This window comes from Pelodiscus sinensis, chromosome 22 (assembly GCF_049634645.1).
Source record: "Pelodiscus sinensis isolate JC-2024 chromosome 22, ASM4963464v1, whole genome shotgun sequence".
Lineage (NCBI taxonomy): Eukaryota > Metazoa > Chordata > Testudines > Trionychidae > Pelodiscus > Pelodiscus sinensis.
This window is the reverse complement of record NC_134732.1, coordinates 21,460,656-21,480,272: the sequence shown is the minus strand read 5'-3', so window position 1 is coordinate 21,480,272 and position 19,617 is coordinate 21,460,656. Positions and strand designations below refer to the sequence as shown.

Here is a 19,617-nt window from a genome sequence, read left to right as displayed (position 1 = left end):
TAAGCATACTTTTACTTCATTATCCAAGTTATGAACAAATGATCAAGTTCAAAGGCAGCAGCACGGGGGGCCAGGGGAGACTGCCATGAAGCGACCTCTTCCTGAGGTGGGCCCTGTCCATGGGGGGTCCCAGTGGACAGGGCTGTTGCTGGTCTGCACAAGGAGCTTGTGTTTAAACTAGCTCCCCTTGCGGACCGACCGACTCCTGGCTAGCACCCTGCACTGCTGCCTCTGATAGAAAGGCAGCAGCATGAGATGGCAGGGGGCTCCCTAGGCGTGGGGCCAGCCCGCACCGGCTGCCAGCCCTACCCCCGGGGACAATACAGGCAGTCCCCGAGTTACGTCGGATCCGCACTTACGAACGGGGCTCTCCCCCCCCCCCCCCCCCCCGGGAGCTCGCAGGCAGCGGGACCGCCCAGCATGCAGCGGTCCCGCCACCTTGACCTCCGGGGCGAGAAGAGCTGCTCCCGGTGTCCCTGGTCTGCTGGAGACGGTCCCCAGCAGACCAGAGGCACCGGGAGCAAAGCGGCAGCGGAGTCCCGCCCCAAGCAGCAGCTGACTTGGGGATGCCTGAGATTCTTAAGTTGAATCTGTATGTAAGTCAGAACTGGCGTCCAGATTCAGCCGCTGTTGAAACTGATCAGTTTCAGCAGCGGCTGAATCTGGACGCCAGTTCCAACTTACATACAGATTCAACTTAAGAACAAACCTACAGTCCCTATCTTGTACGTAACCCGGGGACTGCCTGTAGTCAACCAACCACTAAGAATTCATGTGGTTAGTTGACTGTTCTATTACCTGTGTAATGGACAGGAGGCGTGCTGATCAGCACCCGGTGACTAAGGGGTTAAACTCAGGTAGATAATAAGGGTGTTGGCCAGAGGGCCAGGAGACGCAATCAAAATGGTGGGCTGGAATTTGAATTGTATAAGGTGCCTTTCCTGCTTTCTTTGTGTGGGAGAGGAGGAGGGGAGGAGTTAAGACAGACAGAATAATTTAAACCCAGGCAGGACAACCATGTCTCCAAGGAATCTGAAGCATGGAAGTGAACTGAAACAAGGAAAGAGTGGAAGTAAAGGGAAAAGTGGATCTAGTCGCATTCAGGGTATTCTTCATTTTGTGGTTTGGTTTGAACTGCTCTGTGTGAATCTATGCCTCCCCTCCCCATTTACCATTAGCACTGTGCTCAGAGACTTCTGTGTTTTAATTTGTTTTCCTTAGTTGCTCTGTAACATCTATGCTTTATCAAGTTTCTTTTGTTTTGTAATAAACATCACTTTAAGATTTGATTGTGTCCTGAAAGGGGGGGTGCGTGTGCATGTCAGCAGCTTGTTTTTCCTCTTCTTTTTTCAAGCTCTTTTAAGGCAAAGGAGCTTGAGGTACCTCTGGGGGTGGGTTCAAGTGTTCACCCCGGTTTTGTACAGATAAAAATCACTTGATGGCAGCAACCCCCCAAATCTGTGTATTGTGATTATGGGGGGGATTTTTTTGTATCCAGTGCCTATAGAAGCAAAGGGGTTTCCCCCCCTTTCTGAGCATTTTGCAGGCCCCCCCCATCTTCTGCACTAAGAGTGCCAGAGTGGGAAACAGCTCTGACAACCTGATAACTAACAATCTATTTACCAAAGGTTTGCCGTCAAACTGGAAGGACATATCCATGGGGTCCCCTGCCCTCCCCCCCGCTCTCCTGCCTCTCAGAGACAGCAGTGTGGGAGGAGGCGGCACCACGGAGACAGTGCTGGGGGGAACAGTCTTCTAAACTGGCTCCCCCGCAGCGCCAGCTCCCAATTCCCCAATCTTGCTGCCTCGGATACAGGGGCAGCAGGGGGGGGGGGGAGAAAAGGGGAAATGCGAATAGTCAAATAGATTAACCAATAATCCTAGACTTTCAACTAGTTATGTGGCTGCCTCATGGCCATTTCATTTAGATTATCTCCCAAATTTGCTTTAATTAAATTTTGAATGAATAATACAGATAACCCTCAATATGCCACAAATCTCTTGGTCAATACAAATTTACTATCAGCAGTTCAATTTGGACACTATGCAGTCAAAAAAAAAAAATCAACCCAGGAGTAGTGCATGCAATCATATGTCCTCAAGCAGCTGGTCCCAGTGACTACGCAGCTTCGTCTGTCCATTATCTTTTAGAGATGAAAATAAATAAAATGTAGCAGAAATCTGTTTTGGTGCTGTAGGTTCCAAGCTCAATGACACCGACAAACTTGAAGGATTTCTTCTTCCTTCCTACCACACCCACAAAAAATCCTAACTGTGGCCTTTTTAGGGTACTGCAGCAGCATAAGTACTAGAATAGCCATTTTAGACACAGGAGGATTTCCCCAGCATAGACAATGGCCATACCAGCCTTCCACAGAACATTACAAGTTTTAACATAAAGGAGATATATATGGTAAGCCAGCCTCCTAGCTGCGTGAATTGTACCAAAGGATGCACCAGACCCGTAGATTTGGGCAAACGAAGGAGGCTTAAAGCCACTGCAGCCTCTCCCTTCCACTAAACTGCACATTTGCATCCATGGTAATTTGTATGTTCACAGCTATTTTTTTCCCCCAAATACAAAGCTGCAGTTTTAACATGTGGATATTTTAAGAGCAGCAGCATATTTTAGAAGGTTTTAGAAAGTATTACTCTATTTAACCATGCCTTTGCACACACATGCCTGTGTAACTCTTGGAACTAGGCCACTCAGTGAAACCCAACAGTACTAAGCACCTCATGTTTATTATTAGTCACAGAAGTGTGATAGGTAGTATTGTAAAGATGACCAGGAAGTTAAAATGCAATTAAGTAACCTTATAACTGCTGAAAATGTCTACGATTACATATGGGGAGGCCTGCTCCGTACCAGCTCCCACCTGCTGCCCCATAGTGCCACCTCTGATACAGAGGCAGCAAACAGCTCCCCAGCGGCTAGTGTGTAGTTGGAGCCTGTATGAAACCATATACATGGTTCCACTTTCCCATCCCTAATCTAAAGATAAACACCTTTGTGCCTCCCAAACTCTAGGCTGTTTGTAGGTTCATGCTCTGCAATATACATGAGAGCAGCTATGGGGAGCTGATTTTCAGCATCTTTCCACCTCCACCCCCCAGGACAGCTAAGAGTATTTAAGATGACAATTTTAATTTAGATTTAAAAAAATACTTAAAATTTGACATCCTATATTAAAGCCTAAATTTACTATGATCTATTAAAATAATTTAAATAAAAAAGTGTTAAAGCAGTACACAATTGCTGCCAAAGCTCTAAAGAAAGTCAAACCACTGAAATAATAGAAGTCACTGGCTAAGAACATGGAACCAGAATTTGCTGAAGTGCTAAACCAACTTTTGACCGTATTATCCTCTTCTGCAGGTGCATATAGCATGTTTTCTTCATATCTGACTATTCACCTAATTCAGTTCTAAGTTGAGAAACCAACTGGGAGTTGAAAGAGCAAGAGGTATGAGGATAAGATTTACTAGTTATAAAATCTTAACTGGCAGTTACTAGAAATTTCAATTCATTATTTAATAAAATCAGCTTTAAAATACCACACATTTGACAAGAAAAAGGTTATGTATGCAGCACATGCAAGATAATTTAATAAGTTTTAAAATATTTGTGTTTAACTGAATTCTAAATTTTCACCACATGCGTTTTTATTCAGTAGAATAACTTACTAGTATTGCTGCACTACTCAAGTTTCTAATATCATAAAAGCTAAGGATCTGAGAAGCAGTATGTTACATCTGTACACTTAAACAGCAATTATAGTTTATCTTCCTGGTCAGCAAGAGCAACACCATATTATGTCAACCAACTTCTTTTTTGGAGAACTCACAGTAGATACAAAACTAGATTAAAGTCGATTTAAAACAAAGAAAAACATGTAATTCATGATTAAAATCAGTAATTTAAAATCATTCTACTCTTCAGTCACCCATTCATGGTGGATGGGGTGGAGCAAAAAATTTGACTTCCTTAAGCCCTTGAAAGTGTATATAGCCAAAAATGGGGACTTACTATCAATTGCAAAGGGTTAGTGACTAATATTTTAGTAGTGCAAAGTTACACCAGAACAAAGTCCCATCCCGCTAAAAGAATGAATGCTGAGCTTGCACTCCATCCCTGCTCATAAATCTCTCTTCTCTTGCAAGAGCATGTCCTGAATGTAGCAATTTCTGCTGAAACACCACCACTCAAGTTCCAAGTATACTTTTGTTTAGACAGCTTTGTTTGGACTCCTCTCTTTTCTGGCCTTAAAGCAACCACTGTGCATATCAGCTAATAGTAGCAAGAGATCCAGCTACAAAAATTAAGCAGATTACTACTATTATATCGGTATTGTAATAGTATTATCATAATTTGAAAGCAAAGCAAGCAGTGGATTGTCTGAATGTTTCCTGTAGAAGTGAATATACATGCTTCCCACATTCCCCACTCCATCTCATAAAAAGTTAACTCCACGGGTTTTGCAGCATAACTTAACAAGCATTAGAAAACCAGATAGACACAGAGCTAAGTATTGTGGCTTTAGAAATAAGATTTTGGGAGAACACAAGTAAATGCAATTAGAACTACATCTGGTAAGTAGTGCACAGAAAGCAAAGGTAGGTGATTTCAGTAAATTGTGCATATTTACCACTAACTTTAACACAATATTCCATAGATGAAGTTTTGTGGGGCTAGAGAAAAAAAGAATAGAAAGAATAGGAGCTGCAATGTGAAATGTACATAATGAAGAACATTGGTCTAGATCAGTCTCTCTCAAACTGTGCTCTGTGGAGCCCCAGGGCTCCTCAAGACATCTCCAGGGGCTCCTCCGCAAGGTTGACAAACTGGAAACATTGATAGGTACAACACATACAATCAGTGGACCGCTGGGGCTCCGCATAATATATATATATTTTTTTTAAACACACATGTAAAGGGCTCTGGAGCCCAAAAAGTTTGAGAACCGCTGCTCTAGATGCACACTTAACAGGAAGTTATCCTTCCAGTAGGAACTCAGAGTGCAGATACATTTTAGAATGTCTGTAGGCAAGCATCCATGTACACACACAAGTATCCTAACACTATTTTTTAAGTAAAAACATTTTTCAAGTTCATACTCACCAATAATGATGTACTTAAAGATGTAAGAATAGTTGTAAGGTGCAGTTGCCATTGTGGCACTATAAAATAAGAAATAAAATAAGTCAGTGATACAGATTAACCATTTAAAATGGAGTATAAATTAATGGATGTTCTTCCCCTCCCCCACCACCACACATACACCTTGATCTACTCTTTTATTCCAGTTTCAGAATTCTACTCCATTTCCATTCAGCCAACGGGTTAAATGCAGATACTGTATGTCTTACATTCTAAGTAACAGGCTCTTTCACGTCAGGATTATGAAGCATTGTCAGCACCAGAGACTGCAAACAAATTTTCACCAGTGCAAGTACTAGTTCAGCTACTCCACAGAGACTCAAGCACTTTCTGGCACTAGTGGGAGTGTATGTAGAATAGAATCAGGACTATGGATGTCAACATATAGTTGACCACAATGAACTGATAGGGTTATCAGTTAATCCTGGGTTTATCAACTACATGCACTTCCCCCAGCCTCTGTATCAGAGGCAGCAACATACGGGAGGAGGTGAGAGTTAGCATGCACGGGAAACCAGCTTTTAAGCCAGCCCTCCACATGTGCCAGCTTCTGCTGAGAACCTCTTCCCCCCCACCCAAGGCGGGGGAGGAGGAGGAGCCAGTACACATAAGTGGCTTTCAAGCTCCCCACATATATTGGCTTCCCCCCCCAAGCCACCCGTCTCCTCTCCCCCGCCCCCCCGCTGCTTCTTCGGAGACAGGGGGAGGGGGAAAGATGGAGTGAGGTGGGAGCCAACCCTTTGTTTCCTTTCTTTAAGAACTTACTGATCTACAAAGGGAACTGTCCTGATATCCTATGATTGTTTACTTTGCAGAGGAGCCTTTGATAAGGAACCATAAGAGATTTTCTGAAAAACCAAGTACACTGTACCAATTGGATCACCTTTATCCTCATGCTTGTCGACACCCTCAAATAATTCTAAAGTGTTTATTGACGTGACTGAATATTACGATAATTCTGTACTTTACTAATTTGCACAGTCCTGAAGTTAGGCTCCCTGGCCTAGAATAGCCAGAATCACCTCTTGATACATCAAGATGGGACAGTACTTCAGATATGTTGCCCAAAAGGCTAGCTCAAATACGCAGGGCTCAACAAATAATACAATCTACTTGCCCATGGCGAGTAGATTTGTAACTCACAAGAGCCGGGTTTGGGCAATTGCTGGACAGCGCGGCTGGCAAGCGGGGCTCACCGCAGTTCGGTGAGCCCTGCTAATACAGATATCTCCCCTACACCTGCTGCAATGAACATCAACGTAAAGAACTCAGTTAGCATCTCTACAAAAGCCTTGTCCTCTTTGAATACTCTTAACACCTTGGTCATCTACTGGCCCCACTGCCTGTTTGGACTGTAGACATAAAATGGCAGGCTGCTTAGAATGTAAACACCAAGAGCTGGCCCACATCAGCTAACTCAGGTTCACAGCTCACACTGGAGCCCGGCTCCCAGCCCAAGCACAAAAAAAAAAAAAAATCTACAGCCCTGCAGCCTGAGTCAGCCAACACACAGGGGTTCAATTGCACTCTTAACCTTATATAAAAACAGCAAATTGCATCCCAATTTCTTGTGCACCTTTCAATTAATCTCAATAGGATCTGACTACAGATGTCTGCGATCAGTTAACTAGTTGACTACCCAACTATCCGAGAGAGGCAGCAACTGGGGGGGGGGGGAGGAGGAGCCACGGCGCACAAACCAGATCTCCCCAGCACTGTCTCCGCGGGAGGCAGCAGGGAAATGACATGAGCAAGGACTGAGACCAGTCCTACTCCTCTCCCTTTGGAACGTACAAAAGCCACTTGCGGCTCTTATACATTTCAAAGGAAGAGGCACAGAGGGAACCCATGCCAACAGGGACTGTTTTGCTCCCCACTGGCACTTTCTGCTGCCTCTCTCCCCTTTGAAATATACAGGAACCAGCTGCAGCTCTTGTATATTTCAAAGGGAGAGAGGCAGTGGGACAGCGAACGCCCCCTTTATCAACTAATTGATTAGTCAATTCCATTGACTAATTGATTAGCTGATTAATCAAAGTTTAACATCCCTAGATCTGACCCAATTTTAAAAGGATGCCTTTTTGCCTGTAATGGCCTCCATTAGTCTATCATTTAGTGATGGTAACAGTCTTCTTACTATCCTTTCTGTTTTAGGGTATCCATTTAGTCCAAGCCTGTCAGTGTTTCAAATAGGGATGTTGGATAACGATTAATAAAATAGTTGTGTAACTGCACAAAATACTGTCTGTTACATGACTATTCGATCATTCCTTGGGACAGGGCCTGCAGCCAGTGCACCCCAGCCCCACTCCTGAGAAAGCCCATCACCCCATGCTGGAGTGTGGGGTGGCAGCAGCCCCTGTACACCAGGGCCCCAAGCTCCCCACCACACACATTGGGGGGGAGGGGGAGGAGTTCCAAACTTCACACAGGCAGAGGCTGCTCTATGGCAGCCTCCTCGCCCTCCCCCTGCTGCTGCAGCCTCTGATAGAGGAAACTCCACAGAGCCAGCACGTATGAAGAGCTGGCTTAAAAGATGGTTCCCCACACAGAGGTTCCTGCCTGTGTCCCCCTCCTGTGCTGCTGCCTCTGATCCAGAAGCACCAGCGTGAGGAGGGCAAGTAGCTTGTGAGAGTAGATATGCATAGGGAGCTGGCTTGTCGCGTACTGGCTCTGGCCTGCCACGCCACCCTCACACTCCGCGCTGTTGCCTCTATCAGAGGCAGTAGTGGCAGGGTGGGGGGGGGGGGAATGGAAGAAAAGCAGGTGGCTCCACGGATCCAGTGCTCATGGAGAGCTGGCTTAAAACCCAGATCCTCACAGCACCGGCTCCTACTCCTCAGCCCCTTGCTGCCTCTGATACTGAGGCAGTGGGGGTGGGGAGCGAGTAATCACCAAGATTAATGAATAAGCCTAGGCCTGTCAGTTAATCATGTACTCAACTACACATTGACATCCCTAGTTTTTAAGTCATCCTCATGCTATTTGCAGGCATTTATTCTTTCCAATAGCTCTTTTACTTTCCCTATAACAAAACGTCCTCATTTTTACATAGTTTCCCTTTTTAAAGCTAAATGTTTCGCCTTGACCCTGCAATCGCTTATGTATGTGAATCTAAACATAAGATTAGTTCCCACTCAAGTTGAGTTATGTACCTGCTTACATGCTGTTTACTGGATCAAGATCTTTACTCATTACTCTGTTTTTTTGCCTGCAGTAGTATTATAAGAAACAAAAAATACTTTCTAATTTTTTTAATGGGGTGTGTACAAATCATAATGATCTATAATTGAAAAAGCAGCAGAGTTGTAACAGTCTCAACCCAATTAAAACTTGGTATTTTAAAAAGCAAAATACAGATTAGACCTTCCAAAACCAGGACTCTCTTGTCTGGCAACATCTGTGGTTCTGATGTTCCTGGACCAGGGAATCCTGGCTGGCAGGAGGGCTGACAGCTCGGAGCCAGACGGGACTTGGGACTGAGCCTCAGTAGTAGGGCCAGAATGTGGCAGCTTCAGTAATAGGGTTCGGGATACAGCAGCCTGGGCTGCCCTGTAGAGGGGACAGCTAGGACGGACAGCAAGGAGGGAAGTCAGGCTAGGGGGCTGGTAGCAGGGGACCTCCCCGTGGCCAGCGAATTTCCTCATTTGGGACCAGTCAAGTCCCAAGTGCGCCAGACCAGAGAGGTCCGACCTGTAATTTAGATAGTTGGTTTAAGTTATTCTGGCCCTATCTATATTTTGTTAGGAACAGGATTTCAAATCAGCATTTGCATGGTCAGCAACTATAGGCCATAAGCACATCAGGACTCCATAATTACAGTCCATGCTTCTACATACACACACGGTTAGACAGTGTGTCAATAAAACAGAGGAGAAAGAAGATTAACTTGTTAAGCTCTGTACACACCTGTAACAAGAAATCAGTCTGTTCCAGAGAGCTTGTAATCTTAAATTACTGCAGACAACAGGAGGGAGATAAACAAAGCATAAAGAGCCATCATGCTTGACATTAGCAGTCACAGCTAGGAATGTGAACATGTACATGGTTAACCAATGAGCCTAGGCTCATCAATTAACCCTCATGGTTACATGCAGTCTCCCTCCATCCCCTCCCCCACCCACCCCCACTGCCTCTGAAACACAGAGGTAAGGCAGAAGCTAGTGTAAGTGGGGAGTCAGCTTTTAAGCCACTTCCTCATGAGCACAGCTCCCTTGGAGCCACCTGCCCTCCCGTACTGTTGCCTCTGATACAGAGGCAGCAGCATGAGGGGGGAAGCTCGCCCCCCCCACATAAATGTGTAATTGTCACATTTGTCAAATGTGTAACTGTGTAAACTGTGAATGTCAGCAGTTACAAAAATAACTCATTTTAACATACCTAATCACAGCAAATGAACTGACTAACCATCTTCAGACCAATCACTTATATTCAAATCTGATGAAGTCAAGTGTATTTATCCCAGTCATGGCTTTCAGTCCCAGCAACAGAATTCTCTGCCCAGCTGCATTTCTTACCAGAACTCTAGGCTTAAAGAAACCTTATATTAAGAAATTAACACTGGCCACTCTGAAGACACAATTACAACGCTCCTAAATTACTGCCTTCATTTTCTATCAAGAGCATAGGAACACAAAGGGGACTGAAATATGGATGATTAAAAGGAGAGTGACACCAGTTTAACTCGCATTTGTTTTAACTATGCTAGTTAACCACTACAACCATTTTTCCAGCTTAAACACTCTTAGATTCGAGTGGAAAACCCAGTTACCTATTCACTCCAATGGAAGAGTCACTCGGGGTAGCTGGTTTCAATTAATTTGATTAACCCCATTCAACTTTCCCATGTGAACACCACCTTAGATGACATGCTGCTATAGCAGTACCTTTGTAAAGGATCCTAATCATTTAGTCCATAGTGAAAATATATATATTCACTATCTCCTACAGCAGTGGTCCCCAACACGGTGCCCATGGACACCATGGCGCCTGCTGGGCCATTTCTGTGCGCCTGCCAAGTGATCAGGGATGGTCCCACCCCTGGGCGCACAGCCTATGGGCGGCCCCCGCCACCCCCGGGGTGCAGAGCATAAGGCCTGTGTCAGCCCTGCGCGAATGGCATATGGGCGGCGCCAGCCCCGGGCATGCGACGCAAGGGCTGTGCCGGCCCCATGGCTCATGGCACAGGAGCGGCGCCGGACCCGGGCATGCAGCACATGGGAAGTGCCGGCCCCACCCCCGGGCGTGCGGTGCATGGGCTGTTCCGGCCCTAGTGCACGGCATATGGGCAGTCCCAACCCTGGGCACGTGGCACAGGAGCAGCCTGGCCCCGGGCGTGTGGCGTAAGGGTGGTGCCAGCACCAGGCACGCAGCGTATGGGTGGCCCCTCCCTCAGGCACATGCATGGCCCTGCCCCTGCCCCTGGGCGCCAGGCAGTCCCAAAAGGTTGGGGACCACTGTCCTACAGCATGGGTGGGAACCTACTGCCCCACAGCCAGCCCCACCCTCTGCCCACATGGCTGGGGCACCCTCACCCTCTAGGATAGTAAACTCTTACATACTGCTTTCCATCCATTGATTCCAGAAATTTGCAAGGGAAGCAAGTATTATCCCAAATTTAGAGATGAAATGGCCTGCCATAAGTCACCTAACAGGTCAGAAATAGAACCAGGTCTTCCCAGGCCCTATCCAGCACTCTTGTCCTCTGGGCCATGCTGCTTCTCAGTAGTAATCATCATCATGTCTCATCAACATTAAATAATAGGTAGATACTGCTAATCCAGAAAGTGTCAAGACTATGGAAAGTTTCAGAGAAATATTGAGGTGTAAGAAGTCAAGATATAGAAATATCACATTTTACTAGTTTAATAGCAAAGTGCATGGTTTCCTCTGCCACTCTTCCAGTACAATCTGACTTTGTCCTCATCTTTCTAAACTTGAGGAAAAAATGCAGAACATCCTCATTCTATTGATACTCCACAGCATCCTGTTGGTTCACTGGCTCCCCATCCTTGTTGCTTTATCCCACCCACCCCCTCATAATAGACAAGTACCTGCCAGTTCAGAAGAGATGTATTTTGTTCAGAGTATCTGTTTTAAAAACTAGTGGTTTAAGACCTAAAGCATGGGTGGGGAACTGTTTTTGGGGTCTGGACCCTGCTGACCCACAGGGGGGGGAAAAAAAAAAAAAAAAAAAAATCACACAAGTGAGGAAAAAACCCCACATGCACGCAGAACACCCAAACCAACCCTTGTTGACGTGGCCCGACTGAGAAGGAGAAAGACTACCACTCACATTCCCCTCACACACCAAAGCCTAGGGAGGCCCAGCCTAGTAGATTTTGTGGAGTAGCGGAGGAGGCTGGAGTGCCAGCACAGGTGCCTCAAAGCTGTGGCAGAGTCCAAAGCATCAGGGGCCAGATCCAGGCAAGCCAGGGGCCAGATCCGGCCCCAAGGTCTTAGGTTCCCCACCCCTGACCTAAGGACAAGAAATTTTTTGTCCTGCAGTTATCAATTCACTTGGCAAACACTTTAAAACTCTCAAATGAATTAAACTTCTCAACAAGATTATAAGAAAAAGCCTTTTTGGGTACTTAGTCTTGGATTTTTGTAACTTTTTTTAACCAAGTCCTTGGATAGATGTGAACAGTAATATTTAATGGCTTATCTGAGTACGGTCTTCTTTACCACATCCTCAAGAAAAGTGGTTACAGTAGACTTTTGCTCCCCAACAGCAGTTTCATATGGACACAGTTCAATGTACAGTCTGTTTCTCCTGCTCCCATTCAAAAAAAAAAAAAAACAAAAAAAAAACACTATGCTAAAGCAACTAAGTATGACTTCTTGTCTTTATGCAACTTAGTGCTATTCAAACCCCTTTTACCCACAAAAGCATTGCAACATTTGTACTTACATCTCCTAGTCTCTGAAAGTGGACTGGTTGTTTGTCAAGATAGACTATCATATCCTGATTGTTTGAATATCAGTGATAAGCAGACAGCTTGTGCGAATATTGTCCCAGTAATTATGTTCTTACTAGTGGTACAGGTTCCCAAAGTGACTTAAAATGGCCTCAGATTTGTGTGTGTGTTTCCTGATCTCCAAGCAGTTGAAAAAAAAAAAAAAAAAAAAAAGAAGAAGAAATGTAACCTGGCAGTCAAGCAAACTCAGCCTGAACTCAAAATGTAAAGATTATTACTGATGGTAACATACAAGATGGAAAAAAAGTTTCTGCAAGCCAAACTAGGGACTTATTTATATCTGCACAATTTCACTATCCTGAACTGATACATAAACAGAATTGTTTGCAATGTATTGTACATGACTGGACAAAAGAACACTTGCTCTTAATAGTGCAAAGTCAAAACAGCCAACAAGAGTAAAACACAAACAGTAACTTCAGGACTGGAATCAGCAGATGTTAGACTACAAGAGGCACGACGTATCAATTTTTACCCAAGGACTAGGTTAGAGTTGGGGCAAGTAGTTCATGAGATTTTTGCCCATATTTTATTCTTCCCATCCTTACAGGTACAAAAAGATACTGTGTCATCTCTGCAACCTTACTGATACAGGTTGGACTACTGGTTCAGCACCTGACCTGTCCTGCATGAGGGATTTTGCAAGACATGGGATGTCATTTCTAGCCCCCCTGCTGCCAGCCCCCTTCCAGCTTTGGCCCGACCACTGCCCCGTCAGCACTCATCGCTCTACCAGGCAGTCCCACCACTTCTGTACACCGGGTTCCTGCTGTCACGCCCAGCTCTCACTGCCGTGCCAGACAGCCCCGCCACCTGTGCACGCACCAGGCTCTTGCTGCTGCACTATGCAGCCCTACTGCTTCTATGCGTGGGACTCCCACAGCCCTGGTGCTAGCCCTCCACTGGGACTCTCTGGTTCTGGAACAACTGTGGTCCAGCAGGACCAGATGTTGCCAGACCAGAGAGTTCCAGTTAAGAGGAAGTATTAAGGTCACATCACATTACTACACACAGTGGCATATGAATTGTACATAGGCGATTCTGATGGTTCTAAGTTATTAGTTTTATCAGAAGACACCTCACTGCCTTCAACTTGCTGGCAATGTAACTTCTTGCTCCTATTGAAGGGAACCCAACACAACAAAGGATTTTATATTTCTGGTATCAAACATTCCTCCATAAGATTAAGCTAAGACTCACTTTAACAGCAAAAAGTGTGTTAGATCACCTGACCTGCATTCATCAAATGCCCATTAAATAGTGTGCAAGATAAGAAAAAAAATGTATATACAGAATGACAGCTTAGTCCATATTACCTAATGATCAGATGCTATTTATGACTAACTGGCTAAATTTTGTTTCCTGCTAGTTTTCTTCAGATTCCTAACTAGAGGGGAAAAATATGTAGCTATAATGCTCTTTAAGGAGTATTTGTTCAGCTTAATAGTTAAATATGTGCCTCTACCCACTATCCCCATCCTACTTCATCTACAGATATAGCTGCAGGTTAAGCTTTGTTTTCTCCCCTCCCAAGTCACAAACTGGTTTCATCTGGAATTAGTTGAAAAGCAGAGTGTAAAAAAGCCTGGTAGGCAAATAATGAAACTTACCATAAGCAAAGCCATACCAAACTCGTGCCTCATTTTGGTCAATTTTAAGTGATAGGATTTTTAAAGTGTCATGATTTCCACTATTTAAATCTGAAATGTCATGATGGTATTATTGTAGAAGTCCTGACCCAAAAAGGAGTTGTGGAGGGGTTGCAAGGTTATTGTGGGTGGGGGGCTGCAGTACTAACTTCTGTGCAAGGCTGCCTTCAGAACTAAGCAGCTGGAAAGCAGCAGCTATTGGTCAGGAACTCATCGCTGAAGGCAGAGCCACCACCAACAGCAGCCAAAGGATGGCATGATATGGTTTTGCCACTGTTACTATTGTGCTGCTGTTGGCAGGGTGCTGCCTTCAGAGATGAGCACCCGGCCAACAGCTGCCACTCTCCAGCTGCCCAGCTCTGAAGTCAGTACAGATGTAAGGGTGACAATACCATTTCCCCCTTAATTAATCCTGTGATCCCTCTGAAACACCCATTTGGGTCAAACCCCAAAACGAGGAATGCTGGTCTCCCCCATGAAATCTGTATAGAATAAGGTAAAAGCCACACAAGAGGCCAGAATTTCACAGTCCATTATACTTTTTCATGAATATAGTAGGGCCATGACTATAAACTGCTTTTTGGTAACTTCAATCCACAAAAGATTTTATGCTAGCATACAAGCATATGCAGTTTCAAAGTCAACATTAAAGAATTAGAGTGTGATTCTTCTGTAACAATAAGACAGCACTTTTGAAACAGCTTTTTTCCTGATTTTAATCATCTGTTTATTGTCAAATAATTCAATAGTTTTTACCCTGTTAGCACTGCAGAGCCATAGCAACTAGTGTTCATCCTTCTTGCTACAAGTTATACATTTGCAACCAATGCAATGGCTCTGAGGTACACTTACAGATGTCACTGAAGACAAAGTCGGCTCATAGGACCTTAATATGCATATATGATGCATAATGTAGCAAGAACCCAGGCTGAGACTACAGGTAGCAGTGAGGAAAAGTGAACAACACTTAAATGGAACATATTTGATACAAAGTGACAATTAAGAAACCCCACAACCCCTTAAACAAAGTTGGACACCACAACCAAGCAAATTTGAGGTATATTGAAAGTCTGTACAGAAGTCTCAATAGTAATGAAACTTCACCTTGCACTTATAATAGGTATGACTACTCAATCAAAACCAGAGAATGTCCAAGGTATGAGACAAGTCACTTAACCTCTCAATGTTGGTTTCTAACCTGAATTTTATCTTCAGTTTTTTGTTGTTGGTTATTTTTTTGTTCAAGGAAAAGAGTTTAACCGTATTATTTTATTCAGAACTCCCCAATACCACCACTTCAAGGAGGCTGCTAAATTGTAGCTTTCTGAAATATACAAGTTTCTTCTACTTCAATCAACTGGATATGAGACATTGACTTCACTGTTTCTTTAGCAGCAGAGCCACATTCTACCATAGATATCTATCTATTGAAAGCTAAATATGAATTGGCAAATTACACACTACAAAGTTTTGGTAATAACTAGACTGAAAGAAAGTTAGCTACAGTTCTCTAGCAATAAATTACTGGGCTGTGTAAGTCATCAGCTGGATACAACACATTCTTGATCAGTAGGGAAAGTGCATATTTCTCTCCTCACACCTTCCTGAACTACCAGAAGTCTTAAGGGCCCACTGGATACATTGAAGCATGGAAATAAACTTAAGGATAGCTAGGGTTATAAACATATTTCAAAACCTCCAATTTTAACATATTAAATACTCCATGTTTTCCTTTAATGACTGCTTCATTCATGGCAAACTAACCATATGTCCCTAATTTCAAGGCTCTCAATAATAAATAAAAAAACCCTGAGAGTGGAGTGTTTTACCATAGCTCTGATTTAAGTGGTTTCCCAATCCTTCACAGGAATCAGTAGCTTACCTATAACTCATATGCAGTTATACCTTTATATAACAACTCCCCTGGGACAGAGACTCTGACTTATGTTTGTAAAATTGCCTAACAGTTTAGTGCTGGTTGGGTCTATAATTCAAGTGTTTACTTTTTTGGGCTAGAGTCTCTAGAAGTTTTTATTCAAAATATTTCAGTTAACATAATACACAAAATACACAAAGTTACATCCAATAGAGAAACAGTTTCTAGTTCAAAACCCAACAAACAAAATTTAACAGGTAATCCCAAAACTTTGAGCCTAGACAAATGCCATTTTCTTACTGGGGAAAATCAGTTCAAAATCCAACATAAGATCTTGTACTTATACTTATGGACCATTCACCCTTCCTGTAGCCACTGAATTTAAGACTAATAAAGAAACTGAGCAGCAAGAGAAGAAAAAAAAAAGGCCATAACAGTAGGAACTCGAAAGCAATAACACTGTAGACAGAACCTGATTAACAACTTCCCATGCTTGGAGCACTGATGAAACCAGTGAAATGGTTTTCACAAAGTTGCTTCCAAAATAAGCCCTCCACAATACCACCACTAAAAGGCAATTCAGAAGTGTAATGGTCAAACAGACCAGAGACACAAAACCATAACCAGGGTTTTTTTTAAATCCATTTTCTTCTACCACCTCTAGACACAATGTAATGTACAAGAGCATTGCTGGGGGGAGGGGAGGCCTCTCAGACAAAGATTTGTTCTGAAATGTGATTTGTCCTTTTCATATGTGTTCACTTTTTTTTTTTAAGATTGTATCCTTTGGTATAGATGGTTGTGACTATTTTCTTCCACTATTTGATCTGAGGAAGTGGGTCTGGCCCACGCAAGCTCATCACCTAATAAACCATCTTGTTAGTCTTTAAAGTGCTACATTGTCCTGCATTTTGCTTCAGCTACCCCAGACTAACACGGCTACATCTCGGTCGCTATTTAGAGGGCAGGTGACCCTTCCTCAAGCGCTATCGATACTTGGGACTAGTGTCACGCCACCGGCATTGGAAGGATGGAAACCAGAGACAGCAGTGAACTTGGCGAGCACGCCCCCCGTCCCGTGCGGACCCCGCCACACGAGCAATGCCGGGGCACACGGCGCGCCTCCAGCAGGGCAGAGCGAGGGGGCAGCCGCGCAGAGGAGGCGGAGGCCCCAGCAGCAGCGCGGCGGAGGCCTCGCTCCGGCCCTGTCCTACCCGGCAGGCCCAGCCCCGAGGGCTCCGGCTCGTTTCCCTCCGCTTGGGTCTCACGGGCGGGGCTGCCGGCTGCCTCCAGCTCGGGCCTCGCAGCCAGGGCCCGGCCGGGGAGCGGGAGCCGGCGCGGCCTGGGTGCCGGGCTAGGCCCCGCTGCGGGCCCGACTGGCCCCCCGGGGAGGGATGCCGCGGGCGCCCCGAGGATGCCCGGCCGGGGCGGGGGAGGCTCTGTGGGCCCGGCGCTGTGGAGGCGGCGCCGCCGCTTCCTCCTCACCTGGGCTCGGGGAGCTGGTGGCTGTGCAGCTTGGCTGTGTCGGTGGCAGCCCGGGGCGCTGTGCGGCTCTGCGGCGGCGGCTGGGCTGGGTCTCTGCCTCTCGCCGGGGCTCCCACAGGCTCGGCTCTGACGGCTCTACTGCGGCCCCATCCCCCTCCCCTTATCCAAGATGGCGGCGCCCCGTGCGCGGGGTTTCCCCTCCCACTCTCAACGGGCCCCGGCCGCACAAAGCGGGGGGGCAGGAGCCGCCGCGCGGGCCAATCACAGCGCCAGCGTGCCCTAGCGGCGGCCGCCCGAACGCGGGGTGTGGGCGGTGCCCCAGGTTGTCCGCAAGCGCGCGCGCGCGCGCGCGCCGGGTCACGCGCTGCCTCCCCCGCCCCCAGGGACGTCTTGCGCCTCGCGCGCGCTGGCTCGCCGGGGGCGCGCGCGCCGAGTGGGCTGGCGGGAAAACGTCTCCGGCGGCCCTTGGGCAGTGAGCGCCTGCTCCTCCCCTCCCCCCCGCCAACGTTCGCTGCCCCGCCTCAGCGGAGAGCGCCCCCGACGCGCCTGCTCGCCCCTCCCCCTTCCCAGCGTTGCCTCAGGCAGCGCTGCAGTGCCGCACACTGCGGCATCCTCCGTTCCCGCGCTGCCCTGCCGCCGACAGGCGGGGGGCGCCTGAGGTTCCCCAGAAACGGCCGAGGGCACGGGCTGGGCGCAGCCTCCACGCCCTGTCAGCGTGGGGAGGGGCCCTGGCCTCCGCCGCCCCCTGCCAGCCTCGCCCTGTTGGGCGAGAGAACCACCCTGACAAATGCCCAGGAGGGGCAGGAGGAAGAGACCAGCACAGCCCAGGATCCTAGCGCACTGGGATGGGACCTCGAGAGGACGAGTCCGGTCCCCTGGCCTCGCCACAGGACCGAGTACCGGCTAGATCCGGGGCGCCAACCTTTCGGAAGTGGCGGGCCAAGATTTGGCTTACTCGCTTCTATTTACGGATCGGTGCGCGTTTAATAACGGGGCACCCTGATTATCTTCCGAGTGTGACCTCAGTGGCCCTCCGTGGATTCCCGTTGCCTTGGCACCATTTTGTGCAAGTGTGACGGGTTGGCCCTGTATATAGAATTCAGTGCACCGTTGGTGCACGAGGAGGGGTGCGATGCCGTTCTCGCTCTCCTGTTTTGGCTCTGAAAGGTTAACGGGACCAGAATGTATTACCACGTAAATGGCTCGCTGAAGCGAGAAGCTCTGTGGCTGAGTGTGCACAAATAGCAGATCTCTGGAGAAAGGTCTCATTTTAACTAGTCACTTGTCAGAGGAAAAACCCCACATTTCAGAAGTCCCTTTGTTGATGCATACGCATTGCAAATTCGTGGTATATCTTTCCGTACATCCCATTGGGTGATGTATCGTCTGCTTGCAACACTGAAAAGTTGCCCTCAAAGAATGGCATTACATTTCAGCTTTCACACTGCTTTCATGATATTTTCAAATTATTGAATTACTACATCTGACGAAGTGAGTCTTTGCCCATGAAATCTTATGCTCCAACACTTGTTAGTTTATAAGGAGCCACAGGACTCCTTGCCGCTTTTGCAGATTCAGACTAACACGCCTACCCCTCTGATACTTGATGAATTACTACAGCATTTCTTTGAAGAAATAGGAAGAGGCAAATACAGAATGGAATCGTGCACTTTAGTGTGACAGCACACAGAGGAGCGGTTGCACTCTTATATTATTATTATACAGCAGAAGGCAGGAAACTCATCATTGATATTTTATACACACTTTCTAATGTTACACTGAATAGAGTAGAAAGGTTTCATTCCCAACAGAAGAATATGATGAAACTGGTGCCAGAAAGTACATTATAATCAGGGCTTGACAAATTATACAATCTACTCGCTCATGGCGAGTAGATTGTAACCCAGAAGAGCCGGGTTCCAGAAGAGCCGCAGTTCGGCGAGCCCTGATTATAATGAAATCTGTACATTTGGTTTGTGAAAGCTGGGAACACTGACCACTCTCTCCTAACCTTTGGCTCTGAAAGGTTAATAGGACCAAAATCTATTACAACATAAATTGCTCGCTAAAGTGAGTGGACATAAGGGGATGCTGACAATATTTTCTGAACTAGCTGCAGTCAGGCAGAACAGTTTAATTTAAATTATTAAACATTAAATATTTTAACTTTCTCATGTTAGTTTATCAAAGTTCATTTTAAATAAAGTGAAATATTAATTTACGTCCAACACAGAAGGTTTCAATGTTTTCCTTATTTATGGCAGGAGTGGAGAACCCTTTTTGGGTCGAGGACCACACAAATGAGAAGCAAAAAAACTCAAACCCCCCAACCATCACTGATGTGGCCCCCAACTGAGAATCCTCACTCTTTTGGCTCTTCAGCCCCTCAGGGCAAGGGGAAGGGACTGGGAACACGTTATGGGCGTCATATAGGCCAGATTTACTTTTCTGGGGTTCCGGAATTAG

At 46.1% G+C, this 19,617-nt stretch overlaps 1 protein-coding gene across 2 annotated transcripts in view; it reads right to left on the bottom strand.

The window, feature by feature from the left end:
- The window catches only part of RAB14 (RAB14, member RAS oncogene family), a 30,368-nt gene extending 13,077 nt beyond the window's left edge, over window positions 1–17,291 (bottom strand). Inside the window, exons 1-3 of one of the 2 annotated variants that reach the window (XM_075905475.1) lie at window positions 17,152–17,291; window positions 9,542–9,690; window positions 5,123–5,181 (exon numbers count right to left, since the gene is read on the bottom strand). In XM_075905475.1, coding sequence (XP_075761590.1) covers window positions 5,123–5,174 — 52 coding nt within the window. In that variant the 5' untranslated portion in view covers window positions 5,175–5,181; window positions 9,542–9,690; window positions 17,152–17,291. The remainder of the gene's footprint in view (window positions 1–5,122; window positions 5,182–9,541; window positions 9,691–17,151) is intronic. The other variant, XM_075905474.1, reaches the window with a different exon arrangement.
- Window positions 17,292–19,617: the final 2,326 nt, after the last annotated feature.